This window comes from Aulostomus chinensis, chromosome 19 (assembly GCF_037954235.1).
Source record: "Aulostomus chinensis isolate RoL2024-O1b breed Wild chromosome 19, RoL_Achi_v1.0, whole genome shotgun sequence".
Classification (NCBI taxonomy): domain Eukaryota; kingdom Metazoa; phylum Chordata; class Actinopteri; order Syngnathiformes; family Aulostomidae; genus Aulostomus; species Aulostomus chinensis.
In genome coordinates, this window is record NC_141338.1 from 4786122 (window position 1) to 4812239 (window position 26118).

The 26118-nt window shown below is 43.7% G+C and overlaps 2 protein-coding genes across 6 annotated transcripts; both read left to right on the forward strand.

Annotated features, from left to right (window-relative positions):
- The first annotated feature begins 1948 nt into the window (after nucleotides 1–1948).
- LOC147243733 (uncharacterized) lies at nucleotides 1949–5878 on the forward strand. 3 transcript variants are annotated; one of them, XM_086187952.1, is made up of 4 exons: nucleotides 1949–2261; nucleotides 2447–2644; nucleotides 2972–4732; nucleotides 4835–5878. In XM_086187952.1, the coding sequence occupies exons 2-4, from the start codon at nucleotides 2447–2449 to the stop codon at nucleotides 5576–5578; spliced, it is 2703 nt and encodes a 900-aa protein (XP_086044078.1). In that variant the 5' UTR covers nucleotides 1949–2261; the 3' UTR covers nucleotides 5579–5878. The 3 variants fall into 3 exon arrangements, with proteins under 3 accessions (XP_086044078.1, XP_086044077.1, XP_086044076.1); XM_086187951.1 differs by having other exon boundaries at nucleotides 1950–2172; nucleotides 4835–5877; XM_086187950.1 differs by having other exon boundaries at nucleotides 1950–2644.
- A 2637-nt stretch (nucleotides 5879–8515) lies between these two features.
- On the forward strand, nucleotides 8516–12407 carry LOC147243734 (uncharacterized). 3 transcript variants are annotated; one of them, XM_086187985.1, is made up of 4 exons: nucleotides 8516–8845; nucleotides 9031–9228; nucleotides 9556–11211; nucleotides 11314–12407. In XM_086187985.1, exons 2-4 carry the CDS (start codon nucleotides 9031–9033, stop codon nucleotides 12055–12057), a joined length of 2598 nt encoding a protein of 865 aa, XP_086044111.1. In that variant the 5' UTR covers nucleotides 8516–8845; the 3' UTR covers nucleotides 12058–12407. The 3 variants fall into 3 exon arrangements, with proteins under 3 accessions (XP_086044111.1, XP_086044109.1, XP_086044110.1); XM_086187984.1 differs by having other exon boundaries at nucleotides 8517–8756; XM_086187983.1 differs by having other exon boundaries at nucleotides 8516–9228.
- The last annotated feature ends 13711 nt before the right edge of the window (nucleotides 12408–26118 follow it).

Consider the following 26118-nt stretch of genomic DNA (forward strand, 5'->3'; position numbering starts at 1 on the left):
ACTGGAGACAACACAGATAGACATTCCAAGATATAAGACAACAGAAAAACACTTCCTATCAGCAGTGAAGCACAGACCAGACTGTTTAAGAGTGGACATAGGTGAAAAGGTCACAACAGGGAATAGCGGGAGTGTAGCTCATGCTAGCATCACTCCCTCAAGCTAATTAAGTCAGAACAGAGTCCACAAGAATTTCTATGGTGGGATGAGGCCGTGAAAGATAAGAGCATGGCCGTAAATCGGAAAGAGGTTTGAATCTTTACAGCTGCAACAACAAGGCCACGATGGACCAGAAGGGACTGGCATGGGGTCAGACAGAAGATCCTGCAACAAACACGAAGATCAAAAATACACACTTGCACGCAGAAGCGATCACATAAGCACCTCCCCTGTAACACATAAAAACTGGAGAAGATAGTTAGATCGTTGGACTTCTTGCCCCAACGCCAGGGACGACGCATCTGCGTATGCTGACTCCAGCATAGGGGAAGACGATCTCCAGAGCTCTGTATTCTTTCCTGTTAATCTGAATAAATTCTTATAAACCAACTGGAAGGTGTCCTCTCTGGATTTTGAACAGCGCAATACATATACTCTGTGGGTCCTTCTGATTGATTAATGATGACTTGTTGAAAAATTCCTACACCAGCCACATCCACCAGCTCTTCCAGGGGAATCCCAAGTCCTTCCCAGGCCAGCCCAGAGATTTAATCCCTTCGGCGTTTTCCTGGGTCGGCCTCCTCTCGGTTGGGCATGCCTGGAACACCCCCCGAGGGAGGAGTCCAGGAGGCGTCCTCACCAGATGCCTGGACCACCTCAACTGACTCTTCTCGACATGGAGGAGCAGCACCTCGTGCCCACAAACTCTGCCAGACATCTGGGTGTCATGATTGATGACCAGTTGACCTTTAAAGGGACATGAGGCCTCGATTGCTTGGTCTCGTTGATATGGCCTCTGTTACATCAGGAGGATCAGAACCCCTCTGACACAACAAGCCACACAGCTTCTGGTACAGGCCTTTGTGATTTCACTGTGGTGACTTGATAAGCTGATGATGATGATGGCGTATCTTTGGGATGTTTTAAACAGTTGTTACTCGGGGCACCACCCGTACGTATTTTTGTCTCGTCCAACCAAAAACAGATATATATTTCTGGAACACTTCTTGGAAATTTAACAAGATTTAATACAATTAAGAAAATGCTTAAGACAGAGAAACAATTCCAGCAAAGCCATTCAGGCACATGTTGAAGTATCAGACATGAATTGAAACTGCAAGCAGCGTTGTTAGGACCTGAGCCTCCTCACGCCCGCGACCGGGTAGGACTTTTGGTAACTATAGATATCTGAGTAACTGTCAATATTTAACATTAACATACCAGGCACATTCTCAGTTTGTTGTTTATGCGTCATGTAACGTTAGCTGAATGTTACGTTAGCATACCGTTAACCTATTCAGCCTGTTGTTCTCTATGCTATTTTTATTTTAAATTGCCTTTCAATATGAAATGTCTGTTCTTGGTGTTGGATTTTATCAAATAAATCTCCCCCAAAAATGTGACTTATACATGATTTTTCTTTCTTTATTATGCATTTTTTGACTGGAGTGACTTATACTCCAGAGCGACTTATAGTCCCGGAAAGTACGGTTGATGCTATGCACAATGATACCTAAACAAACTTAAAAAAAAAGGGGGGGGGGGGCACGTTCAACTCCGTGTACCAAAAACGTTTCTACAGTAAAAGAACAGACAATAAGTTCTGTCTAAATTTAAAGAACAAAGGAACAAAAATGAAGTAGAAGAGAAAAGAAAAGGGGAGAGACGGACCAGCCGCTCTGGGAGCTTGCGCAAAAGCAAGAAGCGCAGAAGAGAGCCCCCAATCCACACGCGACTATCATAGTAAACTGGTCTGCCTGGGGGGGTGACCTTTGATGACCTGTCAGGGGTTGTTGGCCAATCAGCACCCTCTGCCGTCCTCAGTGTTCTGCAGTCATTCGTCACACAGAGATCACTGAGAGAATACCATTGCTCAGTTATGACAATGAAAGTCTTCACTGTCATTGGTTGCCAGTCACATACGCTACACATCATGTAAGTCGGCGCGTGTGTTTGTGTGTGTGTGAGACAAAGTTCAGTGTGGAATTCAGTGACCGAGACTTCAGTTTCAAGGTAACAGCATTTAATACAACAGAGTCCAGGTTTCCTCCACCGTCCAGTCAACAACAAACTCAAAAACAAACACGCCGACTGTGGAGGAGGTATTGATAACGCACACCCTGCGTAAAAGGCAAACATAAAGGACCCACTGGGAGATGTTATGTGTTCTAAAACTGATAATTCACAAGAACAAAGACACTTTGAAATTAAGGTGTCTTTTCATGGATTCCTATTTGTCGCCTCAACACATTTTAAATGTACTTTTGTCTTTCACTCTCATGGACAGATGCAGCCAGATGAGGAAGAGCAGGAACTGGAGAAGTTTATGCTGGATCTATTAGCTGTAACCGTTCAGCTGGAAGCACAAAATACTGCACTTGTGGATCAGATAGAGAATGCAGAGAATACCTGGTTGGAAGAGAACAAGAAGCTGCAGGATAATCTCCATCTGACCATGCAGGAAATAGACAGAGTGTTTCACGAGGTAAAATGTCAAAGACGTCCTTCCATGAATCCAAAAATAGATTAGACGAGTCTAGTTTTACCCTTAAAATACAGCCACCTTTAGATGAAACCGCCCCATTTTGTACTTTTACCCTCAACTCCGCCCCAGTGGAGAGATTCCTATAAACACTTGGATACACGTACCATGAGGATATGTAGAACCAAACAAAATCTTTCAAAATGCACTTTACAGTCATACATATGTATACGTTAAAACAATACAATCTGAAGGACTCCCTCTTTTTACCTAAAGTTAGGGGACTGTTTTAATTTACATTACAAATCCATGTATATCTGTGTCTTTCAGCCACTTGGAACGCTGATTCTGGAGCAAAGTGACAAACTGGAAAATATTCTGAAGATTGAGCCAGGCGAAGAGAAAAAGGCCTGCAAGGAGGCTCTTGAGTCCAATTTAAAGACAAAGGAGCTGTTAACTGGACAACAGGATGACTTAATGGATCTTTACAAAAAGAAGACTTCCATAAGGCTTCATGAACAGAAGATGCTGCAGGATGATCTCAAACTGGCCAAAAACAACCTGCAGACCTTTCAAAAGGCCCAGGGACCGGTGGAGCTGGACACCTGTGACCAGCAAAACTTGGAATATACAGAGCAGCACCAGATAATTCAGGATCTGAGGGCTTCTATTCAGGCCACTTCTATAAAAAGATTGAAGGTGGAGGCCTTAAACAAAGATATAATGGAGATGATGAAGCAAAGGACTCTCTTCTGGCAGCAAGAAAACCAGAAAGTGCTCCATAAGTTAAATGAGGCCAAATTGGATCTGAAGACTCTTGAAAAAGCTTTTGAACTGAATGGATTCTGCCCAGGTGCTAAAAATGCGAGCACTGCAGTGTACTGGCACCCTGTCCAGGGTGTGCACCCCCTCTTAGGGCTCCAGACACTTTGTGACGCTGAACAGTATGTATGTTTGAGGATGGAGGGATGGCAGCCAGATGAAGAACTGCAGGACATTAAGAACACCCTCACTCTGACTGTGTCTGAAAACATACAATTAGAAGCAGGAAATGAAGCCCTGAAGGCCCTGATTCAGAGGAATGATGTCTTCTGGGAGAGAGAAAAAAATCAACTGCTGGATGAGCTGCATCAGGCCCAAAAGAAACTGCAGCGCTTTAAGAAGGCTCATGAGGACAAGGAGATGAAGAAGGAAGCTCACAGCTGGCAGCAAGAGAAGGAGAAGCTGCTGGATGAAATGGAGCTGGAGAAGATCGGTTGGCAGCAGGAGAAGGAGAAGCTGCTGGATGAAATGGAGCTGGAGAAGATCGGTTGGCAGCAGGAGAAGGAGAAGCTGCAAGATGAAATGGAGCTGTGGAAGATCAGCTGGCAGCAGGAGAAGGAGAAGCTGCTGGATGAAATGAAGCTGGAGAAAAACAGCTGGCAGCAGGAGAAGCAGCTCCAAGACGAAATGGAGCTGGAGAAAAACAGCTGGCAGCAAGAAAAGGAGAAGCTGCTGCATGAAATTGAGCTGGAGAAAAACAGCTGGCAGCAGGAGAAGGAGAAGCTGCTGGATGAAATGGAGCTGGAGAAAAACAGCTGGCAGCAGGAGAAGGAGAAGCTGCTGCATGAAATGGAGCTGGAGAAGATCAGCTGGCAGCAGGAGAAGCAGCTCCTAGACGAAATGGAGCTGGAGAAAAACAGCTGGCAGCGGGAGAAGGAGAAGCTGCAAGAAGACATGGAGTTGCTGGAACAAATCAACTGGGAGCAAGAACAGAAGAGGCTGCTTGGTGAGACACAGTTGAGGGAGCTGGGAGCTGCAATGAATGTGGAAAAGATCAACTGGCAGCAAGAGAAGAAGAAGCTGCTGGATGATTTAACTCAGGCCACAAAAGACTCGCTGGCCCTCAGTGAGTCTTACAAGTCAAGCAAAGCTGGAGAAGAACAGCTGGAGACAGAGCTTAAGACAATGTCTCAAAGATTGGAGGAGCAAGAAAGACAAATGGAATTGAAAAAGAGAGAGTGGGAAGAGGAAATAAACACCATGAAAGAGAAGGTGTGTCAACTGGAGAAAGAGATCGAGGTTCAAACTCAGCGAAACGTGAGTCTTCAGGTAAGCAGGAAACGATTCCTGATCATTTAGGTTTCCACGATAAGTAGTTTGATTTGTTTTCATCCATCAGAGAACCGACTGAATTAGTCTCTCTCTTTGCAGGAGTTTGACCAAAAATCTGACTCAGGAAAGAAAAAATCCATGATTGCAAAATGGATGGAGCGAAGACGGCAGAAAGCAAAGGAGAAAGAAGAAAGGAAGCAGAAGGCCGAGGAAGAAAAGAGGCAGAAAAAGGAGGAAAAAATGAGGCAAAAGCTACAGGAGGAGGAAGAAAAGAGGCAGAAAAAGGAGGAGAAAAAGAGGCAAAAGCTACAGGAGGAGGAGGAAAAGAGGCAAAAGAAGGAGGAGATGAAGAGGCAAAAGCTACAGGAGGAGGAGGAAAAGAGGCAAAAGAAGGAGGAGATGAAGAGGCAAAAGCTTAGAGACGAGGAAGAAAAGAGGCAAAAGCAAAGAGAGGAGGAAGAAAAGAGGCAGCAAAAGGAGGAAGAAAAGAGGCAGAAGGCAAGGGAGGAGGAAGAAAAGAGGCAGAAGGCAAAGGTGGAGGAGGAGGAAAACAGGCTGAAGAGGGACGTCAAGAGGCAGAAGGTGGGGAAAATCAGGCAGGCGGCCAATGAGAAGGAAGTAAAGAGGAAGAAAGGGGTGGAACAAAATGGGCAGAAGCCAAAGGAGGGGGGGGCACAGAGGCAGAAGACCAGAGAGCACGAAACAGGGCCAAAAATTAAGAGCGCAAAAGATGGAGAAGGCAAGAGAAGAGCAAGAAAACCATCCCAGAAGGGGCAAAACAGTGTTTCTCATCTCTTCAGGGTTCAAGGACCCAGCACTTCAACTGTGAAGCGCCCAGCCTGACCCACCCAACATTGGCAAGAGAAACACACTGAAGACGGAGCGCCACCGCCGCAGGTCCACACCTGATCTTGTGGCACTTGTTTCCTCCCTGGTAGGGGGGTAGGGGAGTAGGGGGTAGTCATCCCATGCTGGTCAGGAACCCAGGTCCCAAACACACTCCCTGACCTCAACGCCACACAACCAGAGCTTCGTGCTTCTTCTGTCTGTTATTTGCAGTCCACTATTGCTGCCTGTTGATGCTTGGAAGACAAAAAGCTTGAATTAAAACTATTTTTTGACACATATTTGAGTGTATGGATGATTTCTTCCTGTTGTTGATGTACATAATTGGGCTTTTCACCCATTTGAATATTCTGTAATTTATTAGAACCAGGCACGTGTATATATCTTTAAAAAAATGTACTTACGACACATTTGTTTTTTTTCTACGATTTTATTATATTTTCTTAATTTTATTTTCACATCCACCAACAAAAGACCCATACTCTTCCTCTTACCCACACTCATACTCTTTGTACAAACAAACAAAAGAAACAACACAGCATAAAACTGTACATGTCGTCGTCCTCCGCTTTATCTGGTGGGTCGAGGCCACGGGGGCAGCAGCCTCAGCAAGGAAGCCCAGACTGTCTTCTCCCCAGTGTAGACAAATTTATATATATTTGCTTAAACTGTAGTTAAATTTATACATACATTCACTTAAAATAGAATGTAGGATACACAAGGTAGTTGTAATAAAGATGTTTCTGTGGCAGTTCCCAAAGAGGTAGGAAAGGTTCCAACACTGTATTTAGTTCATCAGTGTATTTCTTTAGTGTTAGTAGCGGTACCGGGATCTTCTGCTCGTGCATCCCAGGCAGAATCGATGACTTAGCTACAAGTCACCTTATTTGACCTCGTGAACATCTGGTAGTAGTAAAAGGTGTTTTACAGAGGGGTCCTACAAATCTCCAAAGCACCAGGATTAGTTGGTGCCATTGCGACTCTAGGAAGGAACTTAGAAATACTGGAGACAACACAGATAGACATTCCAAGATATAAGACAACAGAAAAACACTTCCTATCAGCAGTGAAGCACAGACCAGACTGTTTAAGAGTGGACATAGGTGAAAAGGTCACAACAGGGAATAGCGGGAGTGTAGCTCATGCTAGCATCACTCCCTCAAGCTAATTAAGTCAGAACAGAGTCCACAAGAATTTCTATGGTGGGATGAGGCCGTGAAAGATAAGAGCATGGCCGTAAATCGGAAAGAGGTTTGAATCTTTACAGCTGCAACAACAAGGCCACGATGGACCAGAAGGGACTGGCATGGGGTCAGACAGAAGATCCTGCAACAAACACGAAGATCAAAAATACACACTTGCACGCAGAAGCGATCACATAAGCACCTCCCCTGTAACACATAAAAACTGGAGAAGATAGTTAGATCGTTGGACTTCTTGCCCCAACGCCAGGGACGACGCATCTGCGTATGCTGACTCCAGCATAGGGGAAGACGATCTCCAGAGCTCTGTATTCTTTCCTGTTAATCTGAATAAATTCTTATAAACCAACTGGAAGGTGTCCTCTCTGGATTTTGAACAGCGCAATACATATACTCTGTGGGTCCTTCTGATTGATTAATGATGACTTGTTGAAAAATTCCTACACCAGCCACATCCACCAGCTCTTCCAGGGGAATCCCAAGTCCTTCCCAGGCCAGCCCAGAGATTTAATCCCTTCGGCGTTTTCCTGGGTCGGCCTCCTCTCGGTTGGGCATGCCTGGAACACCCCCCGAGGGAGGAGTCCAGGAGGCGTCCTCACCAGATGCCTGGACCACCTCAACTGACTCTTCTCGACATGGAGGAGCAGCACCTCGTGCCCACAAACTCTGCCAGACATCTGGGTGTCATGATTGATGACCAGTTGACCTTTAAAGGGACATGAGGCCTCGATTGCTTGGTCTCGTTGATATGGCCTCTGTTACATCAGGAGGATCAGAACCCCTCTGACACAACAAGCCACACAGCTTCTGGTACAGGCCTTTGTGATTTCACTGTGGTGACTTGATAAGCTGATGATGATGATGGCGTATCTTTGGGATGTTTTAAACAGTTGTTACTCGGGGCACCACCCGTACGTATTTTTGTCTCGTCCAACCAAAAACAGATATATATTTCTGGAACACTTCTTGGAAATTTAACAAGATTTAATACAATTAAGAAAATGCTTAAGACAGAGAAACAATTCCAGCAAAGCCATTCAGGCACATGTTGAAGTATCAGACATGAATTGAAACTGCAAGCAGCGTTGTTAGGACCTGAGCCTCCTCACGCCCGCGACCGGGTAGGACTTTTGGTAACTATAGATATCTGAGTAACTGTCAATATTTAACATTAACATACCAGGCACATTCTCAGTTTGTTGTTTATGCGTCATGTAACGTTAGCTGAATGTTACGTTAGCATACCGTTAACCTATTCAGCCTGTTGTTCTCTATGCTATTTTTATTTTAAATTGCCTTTCAATATGAAATGTCTGTTCTTGGTGTTGGATTTTATCAAATAAATCTCCCCCAAAAATGTGACTTATACATGATTTTTCTTTCTTTATTATGCATTTTTTGACTGGAGTGACTTATACTCCAGAGCGACTTATAGTCCCGGAAAGTACGGTTGATGCTATGCACAATGATACCTAAACAAACTTAAAAAAAAAGGGGGGGGGGGGGCACGTTCAACTCCGTGTACCAAAAACGTTTCTACAGTAAAAGAACAGACAATAAGTTCTGTCTAAATTTAAAGAACAAAGGAACAAAAATGAAGTAGAAGAGAAAAGAAAAGGGGAGAGACGGACCAGCCGCTCTGGGAGCTTGCGCAAAAGCAAGAAGCGCAGAAGAGAGCCCCCAATCCACACGCGACTATCATAGTAAACTGGTCTGCCTGGGGGGGTGACCTTTGATGACCTGTCAGGGGTTGTTGGCCAATCAGCACCCTCTGCCGTCCTCAGTGTTCTGCAGTCATTCGTCACACAGAGATCACTGAGAGAATACCATTGCTCAGTTATGACAATGAAAGTCTTCACTGTCATTGGTTGCCAGTCACATACGCTACACATCATGTAAGTCGGCGCGTGTGTTTGTGTGTGTGTGAGACAAAGTTCAGTGTGGAATTCAGTGACCGAGACTTCAGTTTCAAGGTAACAGCATTTAATACAACAGAGTCCAGGTTTCCTCCACCGTCCAGTCAACAACAAACTCAAAAACAAACACGCCGACTGTGGAGGAGGTATTGATAACGCACACCCTGCGTAAAAGGCAAACATAAAGGACCCACTGGGAGATGTTATGTGTTCTAAAACTGATAATTCACAAGAACAAAGACACTTTGAAATTAAGGTGTCTTTTCATGGATTCCTATTTGTCGCCTCAACACATTTTAAATGTACTTTTGTCTTTCACTCTCATGGACAGATGCAGCCAGATGAGGAAGAGCAGGAACTGGAGAAGTTTATGATGGATCTATTAGCTGTAACCGTTCAGCTGGAAGCACAAAATATTGCACTTGTGGATCAGATAGAGAATGCAGAGAATACCTGGTTGGAAGAGAACAAGAAGCTCCAGGATAATCTCCATCTGACCATGCAGGAAATAGACAGAGTGTTTCACGAGGTAAAATGTCAAAGACGTCCTTCCATGAATCCAAAAATAGATTAGACGAGTCTAGTTTTACCCTTAAAATACAGCCACCTTAAGATGAAACCGCCCCATTTTGTACTTTTACCCTCAACTCCACCCCAGTGGAGAGATTCCTATAAACACTTGGATACACGTACCATGAGGATATGTAGAACCAAACAAAATCTTTCAAAAAGCACTTTACAGTCATACATATGTATACGTTAAAACAATACAATCTGAAGGACTCCCTCTTTTTACCTAAAGTTAGGGGACTGTTTTAATTTCCATTACAAATCCATGTATATCTGTGTCTTTCAGCCACTTGGAACGCTGATTCTGGAGCAAAGTGACAAACTGGAAAATATTCTGAAGATTGAGCCAGGCGAAGAGAAAAAGGCCTGCAAGGAGGCTCTTGAGTCCAATTTAAAGACAAAGGAGCTGTTAACTGGACAACAGGATTACTTAATGGATCTTTACAAAAAGAAGACTTCCATAAGGCTTCATGAACAGAAGATGCTGCAGGATGATCTCAAACTGGCCAAAAACAACCTGCAGACCTTTCAAAAGGCCCAGGGACCGGTGGAGCTGGACACCTGTGACCAGCAAAACTTGGAATATACAGAGCAGCACCAGATAATTCAGGATCTGAGGGCTTCTATTCAGGCCACTTCTATAAAAAGATTGAAGGTGGAGGCCTTAAACAAAGATATAATGGAGATGATGAAGCAAAGGACTCTCTTCTGGCAGCAAGAAAACCAGAAAGTGCTCCATAAGTTAAATGAGGCCAAATTGGATCTGAAGACTCTTGAAAAAGCTTTTGAACTGAATGGATTCTGCCCAGGTGCTAAAAATGCGAGCACTGCAGTGTACTGGCACCCTGTCCAGGGTGTGCACCCCCTCTTAGGGCTCCAGACACTTTGTGACGCTGAACAGTATGTATGTTTGAGGATGGAGGGATGGCAGCCAGATGAAGAACTGCAGGACATTAAGAACACCCTCACTCTGACTGTGTCTGAAAACATACAATTAGAAGCAGGAAATGAAGCCCTGAAGGCCCTGATTCAGAGGAATGATGTCTTCTGGGAGAGAAAAAAAAATCAACTGCTGGATGAGCTGCATCAGGCCCAAAAGAAACTGCAGCGCTTTAAGGAGGCTCATGAGGACAAGGAGATGAAGAAGGAAGCTCACAGCTGGCAGCAAGAGAAGGAGAAGCTGCTGGATGAAATGGAGCTGGAGAAGATCGGTTGGCAGCAGGAGAAGGAGAAGCTGCAAGATGAAATGGAGCTGGAGAAGATCGGCTGGCAGCAGGAGAAGGAGAAGCTGCTGGATGAAATGGAGCTGGAGAAGATCGGTTGGCAGCAGGAGAAGGAGAAGCTGCAAGATGAAATGGAGCTGTGGAAGATCAGCTGGCAGCAGGAGAAGGAGAAGCTGCTGGATGAAATGAAGCTGGAGAAAAACAGCTGGCAGCAGGAGAAGCAGCTCCTAGACGAAATGGAGCTGGAGAAAAACAGCTGGCAGCAAGAAAAGGAGAAGCTGCTGCATGAAATGGAGCTGGAGAAGATCAGCTGGCAGCGGGAGAAGGAGAAGCTGCAAGAAGACATGGAGTTGCTGGAACAAATCAACTGGGAGCAAGAACAGAAGAGGCTGCTTGGTGAGACACAGTTGAGGGAGCTGGGAGCTGCAATGAATGTGGAAAAGATCAACTGGCAGCAAGAGAAGAAGAAGCTGCTGGATGATTTAACTCAGGCCACAAAAGACTCGCTGGCCCTCAGTGAGTCTTACAAGTCAAGCAAAGCTGGAGAAGAACAGCTGGAGACAGAGCTTCAGACAATGTCTCAAAGATTGGAGGAGCAAGAAAGACAAATGGAATTGAAAAAGAAAGAGTGGGAAGAGGAAATAAACACCATGAAAGAGAAGGTGTGTCAACTGGAGAAAGAGATCGAGGTTCAAACTCAGCGAAACGTGAGTCTTCAGGTAAGCAGGAAACGATTCCTGATCATTTAGGTTTCCACGATAAGTAGTTTGATTTGTTTTCATCCATCAGAGAACCGACTGAATTAGTCTCTCTCTTTGCAGGAGTTTGACCAAAAATCTGACTCAGGAAAGAAAAAATCCATGATTGCAAAATGGATGGAGCGAAGACGGCAGAAAGCAAAGGAGAAAGAAGAAAGGAAGCAGAAGGCCGAGGAAGAAAAGAGGCAGAAAAAGGAGGAAAAAATGAGGCAAAAGCTACAGGAGGAGGAAGAAAAGAGGCAGAAAAAGGAGGAGAAAAAGAGGCAAAAGCTACAGGAGGAGGAGGAAAAGAGGCAAAAGAAGGAGGAGATGAAGAGGCAAAAGCTACAGGAGGAGGAGGAAAAGAGGCAAAAGAAGGAGGAGATAAAGAGGCAAAAGCTTAGAGACGAGGAAGAAAAGAGGCAAAAGCAAAGAGAGGAGGAAGAAAAGAGGCAGCAAAAGGAGGAAGAAAAGAGGCAGAAGGCAAGGGAGGAGGAAGAAAAGAGGCAGAAGGCAAAGGTGGAGGAGGAGGAAAACAGGCTGAAGAGGGACGTCAAGAGGCAGAAGGTGGGGAAAATCAGGCAGGCGGCCAATGAGAAGGAAGTAAAGAGGAAGAAAGGGGTGGAACAAAATGGGCAGAAGCCAAAGGAGGGGGGGGCACAGAGGCAGAAGACCAGAGAGCACGAAACAGGGCCAAAAATTAAGAGCGCAAAAGATGGAGAAGGCAAGAGAAGAGCAAGAAAACCATCCCAGAAGGGGCAAAACAGTGTTTCTCATCTCTTCAGGGTTCAAGGACCCAGCACTTCAACTGTGAAGCGCCCAGCCTGACCCACCCAACATTGGCAAGAGAAACACACTGAAGACGGAGCGCCACCGCCGCAGGTCCACACCTGATCTTGTGGCACTTGTTTCCTCCCTGGTAGGGGGGTAGGGGGGTAGGGGGTAGTCATCCCATGCTGGTCAGGAACCCAGGTCCCAAACACACTCCCTGACCTCAACGCCACACAACCAGAGCTTCGTGCTTCCTCTGTCTGTTATTTGCAGTCCACTATTGCTGCCTGTTGATGCTTGGAAGACCAAAAGCTTGAATTAAAACTATTTTTTTGACACATATTTGAGTGTATGGACGGCATGGATGCATATTAAGGACAGAAAATAAAGAATATTTGATTTTTGCATTTCTGATTTTTTTGATTTTCTTTCATGTTTATTTCGTCTTGTGATTATTTTGTATCGTGAGCCCTGTTTCGTATCGTTTCGTGAGTTGACTATTTCGTTGCACCCCTAATGTATGCCAGTAAACTGAACTATTCCAGAACTACCTGTCCCGTTGTCACCCTCCATTGTGCAACTCCACATTCTGACCTCATGCCCATGAATTATCATGCTACACCAATCAGGTTTCATTCAGTGACATTGCTCAAAGGTCTAAAGTCACACATTGTCCTGTCTTGTATCCAACTTTTCTGATCTCTCTGTTAGTTGTGAAACGTTTGCGTTGGCCTTTGTTCTTTCGTAACTTCACGATGTCATAAATATTGGTGGTGAAATGTTACTCCTTGTGTTCTTTTCCTCTTCGATGACCTGAATCTGTTTTATTTAAGGTTCAAGGTGTTGCACCACACAGTTGTTGGTCTCATTCTTTTGTGAAGTGAAATTGTTTATCATGAAAAAGGCCCAAGGGGCCCCCGTTTAAGAAGTCAGCTGGTAAAGGTTCCAACCTGAATGAGTGTCCCAGTTTGGCCCTTGATGGGAAGATGGATGGATGGAGGCAAGATAAGGAATTACAGGACATAAAGAACACGCCCTCTCTCACCACAGAGCAGTGGGAGACAGTGCTGTATGAACTGATGTGTGCAGGTTAGCAGCGCGGGTCCACATCGGGGCTTCAGGGAGAGAGGAAGGACAGCACATGATGTCAGCCTTGTGCATAGTGACGTGGGATGTAGTCATACGTGTCCCAGAGGAGGGGGGACCAGGAGTAAACAAAGGCCACATGGGGATATCGTCCTTTACAATTCAGAATTCACTCCGTGTCAACTGGCAGAAGCTCACAAACTGTAAAATTCAATTCTCTCACCTCAGGAACAAACACCTTTCCGAAAGTAAAGCATAATTCTCGACTTTTTGAGTGAAGTATCGTTTGTGTTGGCTTCATATGTAGCACCGAGGGAAAATACTACCAGAGCTAAGATGGAAAACAAGTCCATAAATCACAAGACTCTTGATACCAATCAGACAAATTCTTCGCAGAGGTTTAGGATGAATGTCTGGAATAGAAGTTCATTTTTACAATATGATTTGACACAGTTTCAGGCTGTACGTAGGCGATGTGGGCTTTTATGTCATGAATGTCAGAACAAACCGCTACAAAACAGAATTTTTACAGATTTAAATAACAGCTTCAAACTCATGTTGATGGTACAGTATCTTGTAATCACTTGTTGCCTCCAAGCCCTTCTGTTTGCCTGTTCTTGCACTAAGAAACTGTGATGCTACTGTATTTGCTATGATATCCAATATATTGCAAAAGTTTACAGGAACAGGTACGCTGCCTTGCATGATCTTCCTTCAATGTCGAACGGCAGCGAGAAAAGGGTTGCAAATTGCACGTTCTTTTTCCAACTCGTTCTATTTATTCCCTCTTTTCAGTTGGAAGCCAGAGTGCCTCCAAATATCCACTTTAAAGTTTGCAGGGGTTTTAAGTTCTGATGCTGGCTTCCGACTGGCCACTTCCCTGACTCACCAGTACAGGAAATTCTGTGCGGTGGAGGAGCAGTTCTACGGCAGCTACTGGAGCAGAAGTTGTTGAGTCGTTACAATCATCTAAAACATGACTTATTATTTCAAAAAAATCAATATTAAGAGAGGGAATATGGATATTGTTTTGGGGGGAAAGGTATCATTATGTATCGCCATAGATATTTTTTTTCCCACCCCTAGAATTTTCCATTGTGTCATTTCTTCTGATGTGCACAAATCGCAATAATCTACAAGAAGATCATCATCATCCTATGAAGTAAATGCTGTTATTCATATAAATAACTCCCATTTGCATGACTTTCACTTGATTTTCGAGACAGGATCTCACTAAATCAGCGTTCTCAGTGGAGCGGCAGTGTTGAAAGTATCTCTCTCTCTCTCTCTCTCTCTCTCTCTCTCTCTTTCTGGAATATTCCATGAGGCAAAGTAAAGGGGGTCTGAAGGACAGCTGGGCACGGCCAACCTGCTGAGAGAAATTAAATGCACTTTCTACACCAATCAATACCCCACTGTGTGGAGATGAGAGAGTTGTTGCAGTTTGAAATCGAGTGTTTATCTTCCATGAAGTTGTCCTCAAAAGCTGAAGGGGTCATTATACACGCATGCATCTGCAAGCTGAACTATATTTCAAGCTCGCAAAATCAGCCTCTATCTCCTCTGCCTCTGGGTGACCTACAGTAAATTAACTCATAAGAGAGATGTATTTTTTCATGAGCTAATGAATTTCTTGACGATCCCTAGATTGAATTAATTTAAACCACATAGTAATTAAGTCAAATTTATGGTGCTGCTGTTGGTTTATGGTGCTCGACTGTTTTTCATCCAGTTTGAGATGTTAGGTAATTCTGGATGGTGTTGTAACAGCTTTCACTGCTTCCCACACATTTACAACCGTGCTACATTACACAGTCCCATTTCCATACTTGACATGCTTTAAAATGGATTTAGGTAGGACAAAAACTACAAAATCAGGGCTGATCCAAAGACGGCGATGCAAAAAAGTAACACATTTGCCTTGAAATGAAAAGACAATTTTAAGAAAACAAGTCCACCCTATATCCATTTTCTTCTTGTCCTGTTAAGGGTCATGGGTGGTGGTGGTGGGGGGGGGGGGCCTGGAGCCTATCCCAGCAACTTTCGGGCGTGAGTTGGGGTTCACCCTGGACGGGTCACCAGTCCATCGCAGGGCCAACACATCTAGACAGACAACCATTCACACTCACAGTCACACCTACGGACAATTTAGAGTCTGGATTAACCTGGTCCCCTCTTGATGTCTTTGGACTGTGGGAGGAAGCTGGAGTACCAGAGAGAACCCACGCAGGCACAGGGAGAACATGGAGACTCCACACAGAAAGACCCTGTTCTCCAGTTGGGGCTCAAACCCAGAACCTTCTTGCTGTGAGGCGACAATGCTGACCACTGCACCGCCGTGCCGCCTAGTAAACAAGTCATTTTTTTCCAAAGAAAAAAAAATTACATCCACATAACTTTTGGAAGGGTCAATGTTCAAAGTTTTGAAAAGTATTTCATAAAATTTTATCAGGCTCAAAACGTTCACAGTTTTTACATTCCAGCAAGTTAGCTGGCAAATCTCTGAGTCAGGAGCATCAACACATTGATCTCATATGTTACCAATGTCTCATCACGAACCAGGGGCTCAGGAGTTCCCAGGTGTTGGATGAACCAGAGAAGTAGCTGAGCAATGTACAGCTCCGTTCCATTATTCAGCTCAAACACTGTTGCACCAACAAAGTAGCAAGACGAGGATCGATATTGGTTCAGCATTTTTACAACGTTCCAAGCTGAAAGACAGGAAGGGACTTACAAGGGATGGCAAAGTTGCTTCTTTTCTGCTGGACAGGTAAGCTAACATTTGGTAACTGACAATAGCATTTCAACAAGTTAGCAACTTTAGCCTCTAAGGACTTCATGTTGTTGTTGTTAGTAAGGGTGAGCAAGTTATCTGTATCTGTACCACTAAAATGATCTATATCTGTATCTGTCATCAGAGGGGGCGGGGCTTGAACAGGAAGTCTGTTATTTGCTGAACTGGACTGAAAAGATATTCAAAGGGAGTTGCCACATTCACCATTTATTTGAAAACTGTTTTTGAAAGCCTAGGATTAAGCTTTAGAGCAATGTTTTTGATTAGAAGACTAAATTAACTATTTGCAGAACAGTCCCTACTGGGGAATGCGCAGCGCTTAGCACTTTTTCTTTTTTTTTTTAAAGAAAAGCACCTCCTCTACCTTTCTATCAATCTGCATCCCGACATGCGATCCGATGTAGAGAAGAAGAAAAGCCGAGCTCCATACAGGTCCAAGCAGCATGTTGTTGACCCACAGCACTCTGTTTTTTTTTTTAGGTACTTTCTGAACTGATGCAGGTTGATGGAGGGATAAATCCTGAACAGTGTACAAACTAGGGCTGTAATCTCCCAGTCCACTGGTCGATTTATTAGTCGATACGTTCTGGCTCGACCAAAATTCTGATTGGTCGATTTTTTTGCCACGTTAATTTCATCAGGAGGAAAGTACCGAGAGCACCCCTGTTTCACAAATAACAATCTATCTTTGAACACCCCCCTTGTTTTTGCTATTTTGGAGTAGCCCGACCCGCTAGAGACAGACAGATTGAAGAGTATTAGGCCAATGTCTGGGGGTTTGATGAATGGTATATTTAATTTTGACGGTTTCATTTCAAGTCAGTCCTCGTCCACAATGTCAAAGTCATCTGCAGTGTGGCAGCATTTCATGAAAATAGATGATGGGAAAAAATTCGAATGCAAAGTTTGCAAACAGCAGCTTTCATATCTCAGCTCCACGACAAACACGACGGCGTATCACCTAGAAACGGTGAGCTAACTTGTCCACCTTAGGTTGCCCTGTCAGTTTTGAGTATATGAACATATCAGCATTGACATTTCAATATTTTGGTCTTATAATTGTTTTGTTTTAATTGTAAAAATTCTTACCGTGGACTTGCCTTTTGTGTTTAAGAGTAAAGTTTTAGGTTAAAAGTCTATTTGTGTCTCAGCCGCGATGCCGAGCTCCTCTGTTCAGTCTCGCTCTGTGCGCAGGACAAATGATGTGACAAAAACAATTGTCTAAATATTCCTCAACAGGTCTTGTGCTGATAGTTGACACAGCATATTTTTCATTTATAAAATTAGTCGATTTTTAGTAGAAATTTGAGGGCTTCAGTCGACCAAGAATTTCTTTGGTTGATTGCAGCCCAAGTACAAACAGCAACGAGAGAAGTGAATCCTGTCAACAATGAAGTTGTACCTGCACTCAGCAGTGAGGAAACACGTCTTTCCCTCTGATAATGACACATTGTCACTCGTTAGGTACTCGGCCTCATCACAAGTGCAGTATCCGGACTGGATGCTTGAGTCATTCAAGTATCCGGCTCATCCCTAATTGTTAGGGGACAACATTAAAAAATGCATCGTCAGGAAAGGAGCGCATGAATTGTCTGTCTTATCACTGCTGCTCCAACTCTGACATTATCTGGTTCGTTGTGCTAACCTGAAATGATTATGGATCAGACAAAAACAACGAAACAAGAGCCGTTGTAAAGACAGGCGATGCAAAATTGTAACACATTTTCCTTGAAAATAAAAGTGCAATATCTGGAAGTAAATGCTAGTCATCGACAAAGACGGAACCTTGGCTCTGACGCTGAGAATGATTACGCAACTCTGCCTCATTGTGACATTGCAGAGGCATCACCATGTCCTGGCTGTGAAGAAGCAGACCTGTAAAAACAAATAGAAACGCTTCAGTGAAAGCTGCATAGCCACAGAGACAAATCATCACCTTCTGAAGATCAAGTCATTTTTTTTGGACAATTTTTTTTAACCCTAAAACAACTCCTGATCATGTTTTGTCTCCATTTTTTTTGTGTGTGTTTTCTGAAATCTTGGAGGAAAAAAAATGACGTCGGCTATCATTTCAAGAAGGTGACGAAATACAACTTGCTGGTTTGTAACAAAGCTACTGGTTAACGCAGCTACAGTCTGATCTTGACAAAAACTCCGAGACAGATACATGATGCAGCATTGCTGTGAAAAGGCTTGAAACAATGGCTGTAAATGCATTTTCTTTTAAAAAAGTGAGCTATTTATGGTGACAGTTTGTCTTTTGTTGACATGATGTCAAGACCATTTCGTCATACTGTGTATTTTTGGGAGCACAAATGTATGTGAACAGGATGTGCATGTCAATCCTGACAGCAGTGACAGACAGGCAGAGTTATTTCTGGGTTGTTGTTGTTGTTGTTGTTGTTTTTATTTTACCTCCCCTCAGGACCTTATCCCTTCAGCAGGGTTGTCAGCAGGATTATGTTCAAACTACAAGACTTATTTTTACCAAAATAGTTGCGGGCGTGAAGTAAAGCCTAAGGAAAAGCCTGTTAAATTTGGGGTGCCACCTGGTACCATATGCGAGCCCCCGTCATCTATAGCGCTACCTAGTTGTTACAGGAAGTGAGGCCGATGTACTGTCAATGTGCTGCAATCCAAAATATAGTAAGTGTGTGTTCTCCAGCTCCATGTATGTGGGTACAGGAAGTGATATTGGAACTGCATGTATGCGGTAGTCAAGTCTCTGTTGAGCGTGCAGTTTCCATCGGGGTTCAAGCACAGAAGCGCTCTCAGTGCTCTCCAGTTTCAGCTTATATTCTTATTATACCCTACAAGGATGTTCGCCTACAGGGGGAGCTTTAACAGCTCAACATCAAATGCTCAGTCAGTCTCAGTGTTTTGGAGAGGAAGGTTCTTCACATCGAGCTGAAGTCTTTACTTTTATTTGAACAAATCAGGCAGCATTTCGATCCATGGTGGAACTTCGTCAGGTCAGTTCCAACAGCAGTTCAGTCTCCATTAATGAGCTCATCGCCTGCAGGTGTCGCTCCAAGAGTGAACGCAGTTGCAAACAACTTTATTTTGCTTATGGCATTTACTTGACCCCCAGAACGGTGGACGTGTTAGCTCGGCCAGTTCCTCACAAATTTGTGAGAGCTGAGTGTGATGGCTCAGTTACGCTGCCGGCATTTAGTGAGAACTGTTACCGCTTTATCTCATCAGCATGCTCCTGTTTTTTTTTCTTCTTCTTCTACTTCTTCTTTTCAACCCAAGTCGGCCCTGGCCCACTTCTGTCTGTGGGTGGACTCGCATATGTGCATACATGTGTGATGAGTGGGAGCAGGAGCACAGCTGCAGTCTCAGCTTCCTCTCTCAGTGCCTTCCTGATGCTTTTTTAAAACATATTTTTATAAGAACACCACTTACCTGAACTGAGGAATCTCTGTGTCTGGGGCATATACTCCCTGCTCGTACTTTTTTCCTCTTAACATTGCCAGTGTGTCCATGTCATATCCCAGCTGGAACCAAAAGCCAATTTATGTGAGAAAGATGACGGCGTTGATGTCATCCAAACATTACGCTTCAGTTGACAGATATTTAACTCTAAATCTGGTTTGTCAAGTCCAACGTTGGATATAAAACCAAAAAATATCAACATAAACTCCATAATTTATTCTTACAGACAGGACGCAAAGCTCGTTTTGTCATTTTGTTTTCAATATTTCACTTCTAATACTAATGGCTGTTAGCTGGTTATGATTTGAATCCCAAGGTGACAGAACATGGAAGATATTCAATAAAGAAAATTTTTCAGGAATGGGAAAAAAAACTTTTGAGTTTACTTTTCTGGCACCGATTTGGAGTCCCTAGGTCACAAGACACAGAGGCACCACATTAAAAATTCCTTAAAATATATATACATATATATATATATATATATATATACATGTATATATGTGTGTTTTTTTTTAATGAAATACAGTTATAAAATAAAAAGAGATGTGTACTATATTTTCAGTACAGATCTAGTTGCTGGTACTGATATATTTGGAGTCCCTTACTTGAAAAAAGAAAACACTGAATTTTGCAGAATGAGAATTTCGCACCAATATGTTCTGAGAAGAAAAAGCTAGCAGGCTTCGCTAACTGTCCAAGTTGAGAGTGTAAAACTTTTTTCAGTCTTGTGAGAAGAAATATGCTTGTGAAAATACTAAAAACAGCTCAAGTATTTTCTCCGTGCTTATTGTATGTAATATTTTCTCTGAATTCCTGGATGTCGACAGCAATAATGGCACCCCGGCTAACCAGCACCAGCTGGTATACCAGCTTCCCTGCCTTTGAGCTTCCAGGCTCCTCTTCTTCCACACCAGCATCTCTGGAATCACACACCTGCCAGATGTGCATGAGTTTGGCAGGTGCATCCAAAAAATAAATAAATAAATAAATAAATAACCATCATCAGCAACATCAAGCATCAACCATCACATCAGGCTGTCAAGCTTCTCCACATAATGAGAAAAGATGTTTCAATATTGGATTTTGAGGTGTAATGAAGGCTGCTCCTGTTCTCGGTCTCTCTGAATAACACAAATCTTGCAAGAAGAAAAAACAAACAAACAAACACTCAAGCACCATCGTGGTTCTCTGCTGCCCCCCAAAGGAGAAACACGACATGAGCGACGTGTCCTGAGTGCTGTGACATCCTCAGCTGGACCGTTTCAGTTTCCTTGAAGGTGTTTCTGCTCTCATCCGAGAAGCTTCTACCGTTCCGAGTCGTGCGGTGATTGAGACTGAATCACTGTTGATTGCAACTGGCTCAGCTGCAACTGTAAAGGAAGCATATGACAAGAAATCTCGCTATTTCTACGTCAAGACATATAAAGGTAGAATGAAATGAGAATTTTTGTAACAAATTTTCTTTTATATAAACATTCACAGGTCATCAGATACATTAAGTGTCTCAAATGAAATTTTATGAATTTCTAAGTTACATTTATTATCTCTTTATTCTCTTCATTTTCATCCGTTTTATTTGTTTTATTCTTATTCATCTAAAAATGTGCTGGGCTGTTTGCAGGAACTCCTGGAGGATATCGTTTATGTCTTATTCTTGCAGAGGTCGACACCACCACCTGCTGGTTCATTGCAGAACAACATTCTTGAACAGAGAGACACTGTTAAATTCCAATAACATGTACATTGATTCATTCACTCAGTTCTTTGTTTCTTGACTTTGGAGGGTTGTGGAATATGTCATAAGGAAACAGATCTGCATTTGAAAAACATTTGAATATATTGACTGGCATTTTATTTGTCTCGTCAAGGTTTTTTTTTTTATGATTGGCATGTCAGAATCACCAAAACTGTGTTCTGTAAATGATCCTTAAGGATTATAGTGAGTTCTGATGTTAACCCCTGATTTAATTATGCCAAGTCAAGTCAATTGAATTGAATTTTTAGCACCAAATCTCAACAAAAGTTCTCTCATGACTCTTTACAAGTAGAGCAGGTCCAGTACCACACTCCTTCGATGAATTGACACCCAACTGTTCTCCATCAGCAGGCACATCCTGCAACAGCGGTGACAAAAACCTTCCTTTTACCAGGCAGGAACATGGAACAGATCCAGGATCAATGGGGACGGCCTTCTGCTTTGAACGGTTGGGGGGAAGAGAAGCTGGAGAGCAGGACAGACAAAGACAGATACTGGAGGAAGACAGATGTACAGAGGGGAAGAGAGGGACAGAGATAAAGAGAGAGAGAAAGGGAAGAGACTGATGGACAGATGGGGACGTGAACAGACTGGAAGGAGAAAGACGGCAAACAATCACCACAACTAGCTACCAGTGATAACAGATACAGGATACTCAAGTCATCAGTTTCAGCATGATATGACTGATTATGCGCTAACAAACAGAATGTTGATGTTAATGCTAATACAGTATTGAGAATACTGATATAAATACTACTAGCACTAATACTGATACTCAGGATGGCAGCTTGAGGCTCAAGTCTGCAGCCTCCTCCATAGCTTGTCTGGTTCAATCCCATAGAAGAGCTCCTGTCTCACAAGCAGCTGAGAATGAATCTGCTGCAGATATGTTGGTGCCAGACACAACAGGACAGGAAAAGAAGATGCTACAGGATGATCTCAAACTGGTCAAAAACAACCTGAAAACCTTTCAGAAGGCCCTGGGACAGGTGGAGCTGGACACCTGTGACCAGCAAAACTTGGAAAATGCAGGCCTGCGATATCGGTTGATTCAGGATCAGAGGACAGCCGTTCGGGCCACCTTAGGAATTGGAGGACATAAAGGACAAACACCCTCTTTCTTACTAGGGCTCAAAATGTGCAGGTAGAAGCAGGAAAAGAAGCCCTAAAGGAAATGATGCAGAGGCCAAACATGACCTGTAGCGCTTGAAGAAGACCTGTGAGGTCAAGGAGATGAAGAAGAATGCGCACAGCTGGCAGCAAGAGAAGAAGAAGCTGCTGGATGATTTAACTCAGGCCACAAAAGACTCGCTGGCCCTCAGTGAGACTTACAAGTCAAGCAAAGCTGGAGAAGAACAGCTGGAGACAGAGCTTAAGACAATGTCTCAAAGATTGGAGGAGCAAAAAAGACAAATGGAATTGAAAAAGAGAGAGTGGGAAGAGGAAATAAACACTATGAAAGAGAAGGTGTGTCAACTGGAGAAAGAGATCGAGGTTCAAACTCAGCGAAACGTGAGTCTTCAGGTAAGCAGGAAACGATTCCTGATCATTTAGGTTTCCACGATAAGTAGTTTGATTTGTTTTCATCCATCAGAGAACCGTCTGAATTAGTCTCTCTCTTTGCAGGAGTTTGACCAAAAATCTGACTCAGGAAAGAAAAAATCCATGATTGCAAAATGGATGGAGCGAAGACGGCAGAAAGCAAAGGAGAAAGAAGAAAGGAAGCAGAAGGCCGAGGAAGAAAAGAGGCAGAAAAAGGAGGAAAAAATGAGGCAGCAGGCAAAGGAGGAGGAAGAAAAGAGTTAGAAAAAGGAGAAGGAAAAGAAGTGGAAGAAAATGGAGGAGGAAGAAAAGAGACAGACGGTAAAGGAGGAGGAGCAAAAGAGGCAAGAACAAAAAAAAAAAGAACAAAAGAGATAAAAGGCAAGGGAGGAGGAGAGAAAGAAGCAGAAGGAGGAGAAAAGTTGGCAGAACACAAAGATGGTGGGAGTTAAAAGCTGGGAAGCCAAAGCCGGAGGGTGAAGAAATACAGAAAAAGGTGGAAGATGAGAGGCAGAAGATGGAGAGATGGAGTTGGAACACAAAGGAGTGGAAGAGAAAAGTGGCAGAAGAAAACTGAGGACGAAATGAGGCCAAAAATTAAGAGGGAAAAAGATTGGTTTCTCCCTGGTAGGGGGGGTCGTCCTTCCATGCTGGTCACGAACCCAGCAAACAAGGTCCCAAATATACTCCCTGACCTCAACGCCACTCAACCAGAGGACATATTCAACTGGTGATGGGGATCCGTCACACTTTGGGGGCTTGAAACCAACAGAGCGAAGGAGTAGAAATCCCCATGTAAAAGGCGAGCGAAGAGAGGGAGCGGGGACTGCAGGATATGATGACGACCGTTCACGTCGCTTTAGAGAAACGTGTGCAGATGGAAACCCAAATGGAAGCTGTAATGGAGCAGAGGGAGAGGACGTAGATCTCCTGGCAGCAAGACGACGACACGTGTTGGGAGCGGAGGATGTTCTTGAAGCTGACATCATCACGGGGAACCCCACTTCAACCTCTGGTTCTCAATGTGTTGTTGTTGTTTTTCTTAAACTGCAGAAGATTGTATGTTCTTGGTCACATGATGCTGTAACCTGATGTTTCACGTAGCAGTTCCTTCTACTGATGCATATTCTTATTGTTTAGAGTAAATTGCATGTATTCCTTTTGTTAGTGCCTCCTCTGACTCTTTCCTCTCGCTGTAATTTGGTGTCCATGAGACTACGCAGTTGTTGGTCTCATTTGTTTTTCAAGTGAAAAGGGGGAAATTAGTCATAGCGCCACCTGTTGGTAACAAAAAAGTCAATCTACTCTTAACACTTCAGTCCTGGCATTCACTCACTGAACTGAAGTCATTGTACTACAGTGCATCTTCACACCGAGCTCAAGATGGAAGTGATGGAACTTCGTCAGGTCAGTTCCAACAGCAGTTCAGTCTCCATTCATGAGCTCAGCGCCTGCAGGTGTCGCTCCAAGAGTGAACGCAGGTGCAGCTGTTGAAGAAATGCAAAGGACTTGACATTTACTTGACCCCCAGAACGGTGGACGTGTCGGCTCGGCCAGTTCCTCACAGATTTGTGAGAGCTGAGTGTGATGGCTCAGTTACGCTGCTTATTGTATGTAATATTTTCTCTGAATTCCTGGATGTCGACAGCAATAATGGCACCCCGGCTAACCAGCACCAGCTGGTATACCAGCTTCCCTGCCTCTGAGCTTCCAGGATCTTCCTCTTCCACACCAGCATCTCTGGAATCACACACCTGCCAGATGTGCATGAGTTTGGCAGGTGCATCCCAAAAATTAAATAAATAAATAAATAACCATCATCAGCAACATCAAGCATCAACCATCACATCAGGCTGTCAAGCTTCTCCACATAATGAGAAAAGATGTTTCAATATTGGATTTTGAGGTGTAATGAAGGCTGCTCCTGTTCTCTGTCTCTCTGAATAACACAAATATTGCAAGAAGAAAAAAACAAAAACAAACACTCAAGCACCATCGTGGTTCTCTGCTGCCCCCCAAAGGAGAAACACGACATGAGCGACGTGTCCTGAGTGCTGTGACATCCTCAGCTGGACCGTTTCAGTTTCCTTGAAGGTGTTTCTGCTCTCATCCGAGAAGCTTCTACCGTTCCAAGTCACCGTTGGGAAGTTGCAGGCTTTTATATCTCTGGGCGGTTGTGACCTTCTGCTGAGTCGTCGTCCCGTGTGAGCTCTGGGTTCCAGAGCCAATGAGGTCACATGAGAGTCGTTGGCTCAACTGGTATTCAACTGCTGGGTCATTAAGAGGTTGTTGATCCAACCAGTATCTCTGAGGGTTATCAGGGCCAAGTTGTGAGTGGTTGTTGAGTTCCCTCGGGAAGGGGCTCGGGACTGTGTCCTGTGGGTCAGATTGTTTGCAACATACATGAACTGAGAATTCTCCTTTGAGAGATCAAACTTTGGGTTTCTAAGAAAAAAAACCTACTGAGAATGGGAACGTTTGTCATCACTGGGGATTATATTCAAGATAACTTAAGAGTTCAAGAAACTTTCAAACTCTAAAAAAAACTCTTAATCTCCAAAAAGTATGTTCTTTATTCAAGTTATGAGAGCATATGATCTTTTTCTCTGCTCATATTATCTTATTTGATCCATTCTAACTTTCTAAACTCCCTCAGACTCGCTCGCTGATCAACACACACAAACTGGGTCAGAATAATGAACTTTAAATTGTACGACACTAAAGAGATAAAAATAGAGAAAAGCATATTTACCAGATTCATTCAGACATTGTTTTTATTTGTTGCCTGTTTGGTAAACCAGCAGTTAAGTTTTTAAAACTAGTTTGATTGATTGATGTTGTTGTTCATTTTTGTAGAATTGAATAAGAAGTCACATTTTAGATCCATCTATCCATCCATTTTCTATACCTCGTGTCCGTTAAGGGTCACAGGGGCCTGGAGCCCATCCCAGCTGACATTGGGTCAGAGGCAGGGTTCACCCTGGACGGGTCACCAGTCCATGTCAGGGCCATCAGGAGCATTTAGGGGCTCAGGCTCAGTATCAAACCAGGGACCTTTTGGTTGTTAGATGGCCACTCTACCTCTGAGCCGTGGCGCCCCCACATTTTAGATGAAGGTGTAAATTGGTACCAATTGTTGACATATCATGTCAGCGGTAAATATCAGGAATCTGTCACAGTGGTAATGGTGGCATGGTTTTACGTGTCTATCAATAATTCAGGTACAATGCATAAGTCTGGGTAGATGGAAGGATCAAAGACAGCGTGACATGCACACAAGCTCCTGCGTCAGGGAACCATTCACAGAATGCTGACAGCCACCGATCGGCTGCATCACCTCAGATTCTTCACCGTCGGGCAGCATCATGGTTCTGGATTGTGGAGTAATGTCTGGCTAATGTATGCAGGGATGCACACAAACAGGGACGGGCGGAGACATGATGTACATTGCAGGCTTTTAATGTTTTGCAGTGAATTAATAAGGGAACTAAAATGGCTGCAG

Coding starts and splice junctions, on each gene's coding strand:
- LOC147243733 (XM_086187950.1), top strand. CDS start 2,321: ATGTGTTCTAAAACTGATAATTCACAAGAACAAAGACACTTTGAAATT. Junction 2,645..2,971: donor TAGACAGAGTGTTTCACGAG/GTAAAATGTCAA, acceptor TGTGTCTTTCAG/CCACTTGGAACGCTGATTCT. Junction 4,733..4,834: donor AGCGAAACGTGAGTCTTCAG/GTAAGCAGGAAA, acceptor CTCTCTTTGCAG/GAGTTTGACCAAAAATCTGA.
- LOC147243734 (XM_086187983.1), top strand. CDS start 8,905: ATGTGTTCTAAAACTGATAATTCACAAGAACAAAGACACTTTGAAATT. Junction 9,229..9,555: donor TAGACAGAGTGTTTCACGAG/GTAAAATGTCAA, acceptor TGTGTCTTTCAG/CCACTTGGAACGCTGATTCT. Junction 11,212..11,313: donor AGCGAAACGTGAGTCTTCAG/GTAAGCAGGAAA, acceptor CTCTCTTTGCAG/GAGTTTGACCAAAAATCTGA.